The sequence below is a fragment of the Eschscholzia californica genome, unplaced genomic scaffold, assembly GCF_041429995.1.
Source record: "Eschscholzia californica isolate CP2 unplaced genomic scaffold, dmEscCali1.0.p SCAF_5, whole genome shotgun sequence".
NCBI classification, from domain to species: domain Eukaryota; kingdom Viridiplantae; phylum Streptophyta; class Magnoliopsida; order Ranunculales; family Papaveraceae; genus Eschscholzia; species Eschscholzia californica.
In genome coordinates, this window is record NW_028238472.1 from 23400623 (window position 1) to 23410840 (window position 10218).

Consider the following 10218-nt stretch of genomic DNA (forward strand, 5'->3'; position numbering starts at 1 on the left):
CATCAACGACACACGAGAGTTAGCTAAAATGTTGAATGAATAACAAATGGAAAGAAGATGAAGAGAAAATACCCCTTTTTCGATGTGGTTCGAGGCTAGGTTCGTCGGAAAATTTGAGTAGTTGAGGTTCAGCCGATTTCCCCTTAGCAAATTTGTGGATTTCCCCTTAACAGTGCATAATGGGTGTCCCCGAGCAAAAATCAGATCTCCCCTTAACAACCAGACTCATCTTCTTCATTTAGAACCCACCACCATTAAAGCTCAACTCAAGGTTTCTCTCTCTAAGATTTTACCACCAAAACCAAATCAAACACAAGGGATAGCTAGCAACTAGTGAGGGGAGTAAAAGCCCTAAGTTTTCATGCCAAGAAGGTAGCCGGAAAACCCTTGAAAATCCGGCCAAAGATAAGAACAAATCCGGCCAAAAAGCATGAAATTCGGCCAAGAGAGCATGGAGATTTTGGCCCATGCTGTTGCAGATGCATCCCGTGAAGGCTGCAGACGCGTCCCGTGAAGACTTCAGCCCGTGCCGGCAGCTGCTGCTGTACACGTCTCTGCCCGTGCCAGAGTTGCTGCTGTGCATGTCCCTGGCCGTGCCGGAGCTGCTGCTGGTTCTTGCAGCAGCTGCTTCCGCGATTTTTTCGGCCAAGCTATGGCCGGCTCCTCTTCTCTCTTTTCCCTTCTCTTCAAACCCTTTCAACCTCTTGAAAAAAAACTCAAACCCTGAAAACCCTCTTGCCTCTTTTCTCTCTCTTGCTTGGTAGCTTCGTGAAGAAGATGGATAGTAGAATAGGATCCCTTTAGACTACTTCAAACCCTTGACTTTGTCCATCATTAAAGACTCTTGACTTGGACCAAAAAGGGTGACCATAGAATCTCTATTATTCTCTTCCTCTTTGGGCTCTTGGGGTTTGGCTTCTTTCTAAAGCAAGGGAGTGCCTTCATCTTGTCTCTACATTTAGAACCAAGGGGGTGGGTGCCTTCATAGACTTCTTGTTTCAAGATCGAACCTCGGCTTCTTTCATTCACAACTTCTCCGTCCGAACTCCGAATCGAGTTCCGTTTTCACCGTCGGACTCGTCATTGACTCCACTTGTTGTTTGACTTCTGACTTTGACCAAAATGACCAAAATACCCCTTGTTCTGCATAAGATGAAAATGTGATAATTCGCTCTCTTTATTCCGAATTTAACACCAAACTCCAAATAAACTACCTAGCAATAAAAACACATAAATAATTAGAAATAAAACCCGAAAGGAACTAGCTCATCAAAGTTAAGTGACCTAAATGTGGCATTTTTACGGCACATCAACATCCCCAAGCTTAGAATTGCTAGTCCTCGAGCAAAGATACAAGATTATTTCGCTTAGAAGTGATGGAAAACAAACGACATTACAGTTATGAGTGATAAAAAACAACCGGCATTGCACTTATTAAGTGATAGCACTTAATAAGTGAAGATCACTTACTAAGTGTTATCATTATAAGTGCTAAGTTCTTTGTTCCTTCCCATTTGCAGCTCTACTACTGTTTGAAGTGACCTACAAACCCTACATACCCCACTTACTCAAAATCCAATTAATTCAATGTTATCAAAGCAACAACAGGTTTAGTTTTCCCCTCCCAATCTTTGATTCTCTTTTATATATTTTTCATGGTGGTGAATGCAGTTTTTTCATCTTCTAGGGTAGTTCGTTTCCTTTTTGTTTGTTGTTATGTATGTAAGCTATTATTGTCTTGTCATAGAAGGTATAGATGATTTTTAGTCTCAAACTTTTAAACTTTGAAGTACTTTCTTATTGTAATATTGTCTTTCTCTCATCTCATGATCAAAGACCATACAGAACAACCAAAGAGCTAACTGGCACGACATTTTTTCTCGAGCGGATTGTCTAAATCGAGTGAGAGTTCTTTTGCACACTTTCTTCCCTCTCCAATTTCTTCTCAGATCAATGTCTTCAAATTCCGACAATGAAGCATCATCAGGTAGCTTCTATGTTCATCATCATCTTTTTATATTTTTTATTTGTATTTGTTCATTCTATAGCTTCTTCTTATTGTTTTTTTATTTATCTTCTTAATACATGTTGTACGCAGAAATGCAATCAAATAGCAATGTATCTGATGTACTTAAGATAATATCAAAAGATGAAGATAGAGAAGAAGGTGTTAAAATTGGAAATGATAATGAGAAAAGTATAGAAATTCCATCTGTTGGGTTGGAATTTTATTGTGTAGAGGATGTTTTTGAATTTTATTTCAAATATGCTAGAAAAACGGGTTTCGCAGTGAGAAAAGGTCACAAAAAAGGGTTAATGGATGTTAAGGTATGTTACAGTAACATGTGCAAGAAGTGAAAGAAATAAAGCTAAAAAAAGCAATCTCGTCCGACCGCAACATAGTATAAAAACTGGATGCAATGTCAAAATTATAGCTAAACTATAAATAATAGGAAATGGAAAATTAGTCGATTTTGCCTTGAGCACAATCATGATGTCAGTCCTGGAAAAGGTCGTATTATAGATGTAACAGAAAGATTAACCCACATGTCCGTAGACAACTTGAAATATCAGACGTGACAGGTATAAGAGTTAATCGAAATTATAGACAACACGTGGTCGCAGCAAGTGGACATGAGAATGTCACATTTCGAGAAAAAGATGTCAGGAATTACATTGAAAACCCGAGGAGGTTACGCCTTGGAAAAGGAGATAATTTGGCGATTTAACAATATTTTCTAACTATGCAAGGAAAGAACAATGGGTTTGTATTCAGTATGGATCTAGGTCATGATTGTCGCTTACGCAATGTCTGTTGGGTAGATGGGAGGAGTAGAGAAGCGTATAAACAATTTGGAGATGTTGTGACATTTGATACCACTTATTTTAAAAAGATACAAAGTCTTTTATTTGGTTGGTTTTAACCATCGCGGGCGTGCTATCCTACTTGGTTGTGGTTTAATATCAAACGGAGACACAAAATCTTTTATTTGGTTTCTTAGGACATGACTTTCATGTATGGGCGGTTGTGCTCTGGATGCCATTATTACGGATTTCCAGCTACAAGACGCGGTGGTGTCTTTGACATAGAATGAAAAGGACTCCTAATAAGTTTCGGATCAACAAACAATACCACTTTATAAGCCCAGATATTCAGGAATGCATATGCGAGACTTATAGTCCGGATGAGTTTGATTATTAGTGGAGAGCTATGACAGAAAAATATGATTTACAAGAGCACGACTGGTTGGATTATCTCTACAAAGAGAGAAAACGATGGGTACCCGCATTTGTGAAAATAAATTTTTGGGCAGGAATGTCTAGCACTCAACGCAACGAAAGTATGAACGTGTCATTTGATGGATATGTGAACTCGAAAACTTGCTTAAAACTTTTCGTTAAGCATTACAATGTTGCTTTAAAAGCTAAAGTTGAAAAAGAGTCTGCAACAGATATTGTCATTTTCGTGTGAGTTCGAATGCGTGACTCTGTTAGAAATTGAACTGCAAATGAATAGCGTTTACACACTTTATAAATTTAAGGATTTCCAAAAGGAAATGGTTGGAATGATGGCGCGTTACTTAGAAGAAATTATAGAATTTGGTGAAGAGTTTGAATATGTCGTTGTAGAGTGGAAGAAGATTGGTGAATGTAAAACAACTAAAAAGTTTACTTACAATGTTTTATATCATCAGATTAAATGTGAGGTAAGATGTCGATGCCATTTCTCCGAGTTTATAGGAATATTATGCCGACATTCACTTATGGTACGGTGTCAAAACGAAGTTAAAGTAATACCTGATAAATACATTTGAAGGAGATGAGGAAAGATGTAAAATGGTCTTACACCAAGATTAATGTGAACTATGGGGGTTGGGACACTACACTGAAAGAAAAACGTTACCAAAGTTTGTGTCAAGAGTTAAACCGAGTTGGCCGATATCTCTGTGGATGAAAAAAGTACATCTCATTTACGAGAATGGATGAAAGAATATAAATTGAATAAAAAATGTGATAATGCATTGACAAACAAATCTAAGGGTTCAGGTTACACTGTTGACTATGAAGACAATGCAAGCGGAGATAATCGTGATCTGGAATTTTGTAAGTTAAAGGGGCGTCCTCGAGAGAAGAGATTAAAAAAGAAAACATATAGGTTGAAAAATAAGGTAAGGCCTTTAATATTATATTATCATGTCTATTCATGTTTGTAGTATAACTTTAATTTTATTTTTACTACCCTATTAGTGGTGCGGACAAATCTTTACCCTTAACAAAATTCATTGAAAGAAATTAAATTCATAGATAAATTAATGTCTCCAAACAGATCCAATAGCATCATATAAAACCCATGAAATTAAAAATTCACAAACTCCTGCAGGTAGAAGAATCACATATATAACAAACAAACAATCAAACATTTTTATTGGAGAATTTTGATCAATGGTCACCATTAATTAGTGAGAGGCGTATGACCCGCCACCACCACTACCGGTAGCCGGTGGCGCACCATATCCACCACCGTAGGCAACTGCTGCTGGAGGAACCACTTCTTCTTCAGCTGCAGCTTTCTTCTTCTTCTTAATGAAGCAGACAAGACCTAGTAGTACAAATGCTAGGAAGAAACCACCGAACACAACTGATACGGCAATAACTGTTTTATGATTGTGAGAAGAAGGTGGTGAGGGTGTGAACACTGGTGGTGGACCCGTGATTACGTTGAAACCAGGTGGTGGTGTGACTGATTGAACTGGTGGATATGCCGAAGGTAATGGTGGTTTTCCGGATGGTTTTGGTGGTTTTCCCCAAGGTTTAGGTGGTTTAGCAGTTGAAGATGGAGGCTTGGAGTTTGAAGACGGTGGTTTGGAGTTTGAAGACGGAGGCTTGGAGTTTGAAGATGGGGGCTTGGAGTTCGAAGAAGGAGGTTGTACAGACTTACCGGGCGGTGTGGCTGAGGAAGTTGGTGGTTTGGCACTTGAAGATGGAGGTTTGCCCGACTGTCCAGGAGGTGTTGCACCTGAAGTTGGTGGATATGGACCAGTCTTAGGTGGTGGAGCAGTGGATGGTGGCTTTGGGTAAGTGTTAGGTGGTGTTGCAGGAGGTTGAGTTGGTACATGAGTCGGTGGTGGATAGTCATGACCGCCGGGTGGTGTCCATTCAGAATGGGGCGGGGGTGGTGGTGGTGGAGGCGGTGGTGGAGGCGGTGGTGGAGGAGGCGGTGGAGTAAGGGAATGATTGGGAGGCGTCTCCTTAGGTGGATAGTATGAATGTTGAGTTGGTGGTGGTGGAGATACGTAAAGGTAGCCAGATAACTTTCTATGGCGACCCATATCTATGTTTAATTCTTTGTTCTCTACTGAATAAGTGTTAGATGATTTGAAGTATATTTATGAAGATAATTGTGTTTGGCGTGCGATTTTATACTAGTTAAATAGTAGGTATTAAAGGAAAGGAAGATCAAAAGAAGTTTAATAAAATAAAAAGGATTAGTTAGACTTTCATGGACCTACTTTATGGAGTTGGTACAAAATCCTCGTGTTCAATGTTTGGTACAAAAACATGACCTGGGGCTGCCTGTTATATTATAGATATAACTTTTATGTAGAACATGGGGCTCCCAATTATATTAATCTAATCCAATTTGTGTTTTCTTTTTGCTTTCTCTGTGCTTTACAAATGATGTATGTTTCTTTTTGTTCTACACATAATATCCCGTGATTTCCCGATCAGTACCCTAAAGTATGACTAGTTTCCCTGTGGCCACCTAAAGTACCCTGAAACTCCCAAATAGGTCCCTTTTCCATCTTTCGGTCCACAAACTGTTACTCTCACTTTTTTACTTCCTGTTTTGCCCTTACATATGTCAGTCATCCCGTCAGTTCTCTTGGTCCGGTCATCATATAGTTTGGAGGCGGCCCTTCCCGATGTTAACAATGACGAAAGATTTTGATATATCCCTCTGCTCCAAAGACCGTGATCGCAAGCAACGGTTGATTTTCGAGAAAACTCAAAAGTAAACTTTAGCAAAATCACTTATTGTTTCTTTCGGAAGAAGGACCTGAACGAGATGTCCTTCGACCAAAGATGCAATGCAGCAACTTGTCGAATAGGACAGTTGATGAAGAAGATCATCAAGTCCGGACGATTTAGGGATCGTAATGTTTAGCTAGAATCCAACTACGATCATCGAATCACCGGGCGATTCGCGGTTAACTTCGTCCGGATCCTACATCGGTTTACACCAAAGAGTGTTGATTTGATCGAAAGATATGACTAGAGGGATGAGAGATATATGCACGGATTAGATCCGGAAATATGTCCGGAAGGCAAAGCGAAAGGGTAAGGTAAAGATAGTACAAAGGCCGGAACTAAAGGTTTTGAACGGGCACTTGAAAGGCCCCTTAGTGGGCCAGCCAAGGCATAGCCGACCACACTAGTAAGGGCCGGCTAGACCTAGCCCTTTAGAGCATAGGGAGGCCGGCCTGAAAAAGAAAGAAGAAATTGAAAGCAGTATCTATTTCGGTAAAATCCTTAGTTATTTCTATTTTGGTCTTTTAAGAATCCTAATTAGGGTTGGACTCAAAAGAAATAGAAAGCAGTTTTTATTTCGGTAAAATCCTAAGTTGTTTATATTTTTGTAAGAATCATAATTAGGGTCAGACTCTAACTTTGGGATTCTATATAAGGGCCTCATTAAAAAATAATTAGGTGTCGAAAATTCCCAAAGAGATTTTTGACTCTGCAATATCAAGTAGAGAAAGAAAGAGAGAATAGTACCCAACTATCTATCTACTCTAAAGAAGAAGGTGTTCTTTGTCCAACCATCATAAGGTTCTAGCAAACTTGAAGGTGGGAGATCAAGTTGATTACTCGGGTGTCTCAAGTAGAGGAACTACATTGGAGTTCTTGGTCTTCTTATATTCCACCACATTGATCCGCGGGAAATATTGATTAAGGTAATCTCTAAACTACTATTTCTCATCCTTAGCTTATGCATGAGATCTTGGGAAACTAGTGTTAAACATTAGATGTCTAATATTCCGCTTAGAACACTAGGAGACACCATAACCCAACAGTGGCATCAGAGTCTTTAGCACGTAGCTGATTTGGCTAAGTTTCGAACTAAATCTATGCTTGTTTAGATAGATAGATGAGTCTTAAAGAGTTTTAGACATCAATTTGTTTAGCTTTGAATTAGATTTAAAAGTTATTCAAATTGATTTCGAGATTGAAGATTGAAAAGAGTTTCAAAAGAGTTCGATTTTGCAAAAAAATCGTTTTGAAAAGAGTTTCAAAAGATGGTAATTTTCATGATTTTAAAAGTTTTTGGTAATCAGATTTGGGCTTTTTGGAAGTTTCTAAAAAGTAGGAAGAACAACCAAAAAGAGAAGAAAAAATAAGAAATAAGGTTTTTTTTTACAAGTTTCCTGTTTTGGCCAATACGCATCTTGGACGTGTTCTGGCCGATACGCGTTTGGGACGCGTCCCGGCCAGACACATGCGCGTCTCGGCCAGCTGGCCGAGATGGAAGCGTCTCTGTTTCCCGTATGCATTCCAAGAAATTCGAGTACGTCTTGGACTTCGTCCGAGACGCATGGGAGCTTCAGCAGACGCGTCCGGGTTTTCCTAGGGTCTCGGTCTTGGAGACCGAGATGTCTTAGGACCTCGGCTACCACCAGACACGTTTGGAACAAGTCCAGGCGTCTCTGTCTTGAAGACTAAGACGACCTAAGACATGCCATAGGCCAGACGCGTCTGGGCCATCATAGGGCGTGACCCAGCCCACGGCCAAGCCGCATCCGACCTAGGCCAGGGCGTGCCGTGCCTAGCACGGGCCAAGCTGCTGGCCTAGGGTTGAGTTGTGCTTGGCCCATGCCATGGCATCTTCTAGGCCCTTGGACGGAACAAGGCCATGGGCCTTGACTAAGAGCGTCTTAGGCCTTGAACTAGGCTTGTCCCGCGCTAGTCTGATATTGGTCTTAGACCACGCGTCGAGATTTTTTCGGACTTTGACCCGAGTGGGTGTTTTTCCGAAATTGTTTCAGGCCGCCCGAAGGCCCAAAACGGGTTTTTCTTAAAATGGATTTTACCCATCATAAAAGTCAAAACAAATTTTTCCGAAATTGACCTGGGCTCTCCAAAGTCCCATACAGAGTTTTTCTTAAATGATTTTGGAAATCATTAAAAGATGAAACTGAAACACACCATTAGTCAAATTCTTCGAATGTAGACTTAAGGTCAGTATGTGGCATAGAGATGTCAACAAAGTATCTCACGGATTAACCATGCATATATAATAGATTGTTTAGAATATCATATAAATGCATGTGACGTGAATACAGAAACTAGTATGGCCATAAAAAGTTGTTTATCTTTCATTCTTAATTTAAGCACAAATCTGTGCACGCTGTAATAATTTTAATTACAAGTTTTATACGATCTGCGTATCGTTCGAGTCTTGTAATTAGAGTTTCGGGTTTATAAATTCATTGAATAAGCTCGAGGATGGGATCTTGATTCGAGTAAGAGATTCGATTGATGTTTGAGGATGGCGATCCAGGCGTACTAAGGCGGAATACAAAAAGAATCCTAAGAAGATTAGATCTTTTAGGACTCGGAGCAGTACTAGGATCCATATATGATTGATTTAATTTCTCGCGCGCATTTACTTATTTATTTACATTTATGTTGTGGATGATTTGTTAGAGTTCACTATAATGTATGCAAGATAAAAACGTAAAAGTCCTTAAAAGTAATTTTGAGAAAAATGCACCCAAACTAAGACACCCGTTGAGCCCTAACCTATCGATGGTGGATCTGCTTCCGCAGGGTGCCATCTTTATCTTGGGACAATGCGGGTAGACCTATGACAAAGGTCTATGCGTCTAAATGTGTCTACTCAACGAGATCAGCAGAAGAGTTTTGGATACTCAAGGCAAAAGGATGGATTTGACATTTATTAAGGAAATCCATCAACCAAGAGTCATAGGAATATGATCAGTAAAGTAGTTCACTCACCTAAGAAGATAGGGTTAAGGTTAGGGCCCTAGTCCGCTTAACTCCGAAGAAATGGGGTTTTGGAATCACATTATTCAACCGGAGACTGTTTTCATTGGATAATGTAGCAAACTAGGTTTTGCATGATAACAAGTTTTAAAACTTTGCATTCATGTAGTTTTAATGACATTGACCCGGGCTATCCGAAAGCCCAAAATGGAGTTTTTCCGAATTTGATTTTAGAAATCATAAAGGAAGAAATTAAATGGGCCATTAGTCCGAATTTTACGAAAACAGACTTAGAAAACCCATTAGACATAGATTTGTCACAATATCCCACAATTAGCTATATGGAACATAGCAAAACCTAAAAACGAATCTAGGTCACATACTTTATTTATGATTGTCATATATTTTATATGTATATGTGAATGCGTAGAATAAATTACCTTTAGTTAAGTAAACGATTCTTGTTTCTAAGCACAAACGAGTATGTGCCCGAATAATACTTAGAGTATAGGATCTAGAAAATTCGTCGATGAATCGGATGATGAGATCATGATTCGAGTGGGAGTAATCAATGGTGGTTCACGGCTGAAATCCAAAAGAACCATTAGGCGAACAAGAATAAACTAAAAGATAAAGATCTTTTAGGAGGCTCTACTAAGGTTTTAGATAAAACCTTACGAGAATTCGCATAAAAACTTACGTATAAAAGTCACGAATGGTTAAGATAGAGTTCCCAGTAACTCAAACCTGATAAAATATGAAATAATCCCTAAAAGAATTTTGAGCATAAGCCCACCCAGAAATAAGACACCTGTTGATCCCTTGTTCATCGATGGTGGGTTTGCCTCCGCAGAGTGCCAACTTTTACCTCGGAACAATACGTGTAGATCTATGAGGACGTCTACGCGTCTAAACTGGTTTTACTCAACGAGTCAGCAAAATGATTTTGGATTTCGTGGCAAATGATTAAGTTTGAAACTCAAGTGTGAAACTAATCAATCAAGAATCATAGGAGTACGATTAGTAAAGATGTTACTCACCGGACGACGGAGTTAAGGGCAGTACCCCAGTAAGCTTAACTTCCAAGAATTGAGATCTTGGAATCGTATTATTCAAACAAGGGATAAAGAATTTTGAATGATATGGCAAAATTAGAATTTTGATAGGATAACAAGTTTAAGTCACTTTGCATTCTTTACATGTAGTTTAATT

At 39.3% G+C, this 10218-nt stretch overlaps 1 protein-coding gene across 1 annotated transcript; it reads right to left on the bottom strand.

Annotated features, from left to right (window-relative positions):
• Positions 1-4283: 4283 nt before the first annotated feature.
• Positions 4284-5634, bottom strand: LOC147537878 (uncharacterized). The gene has a single exon (XM_086644252.1). It carries the CDS (start codon positions 5328-5330, stop codon positions 4458-4460), a length of 873 nt encoding a protein of 290 aa, XP_086500378.1. The 5' UTR covers positions 5331-5634; the 3' UTR covers positions 4284-4457.
• Between the last annotated feature and the right edge of the window lie 4584 nt (positions 5635-10218).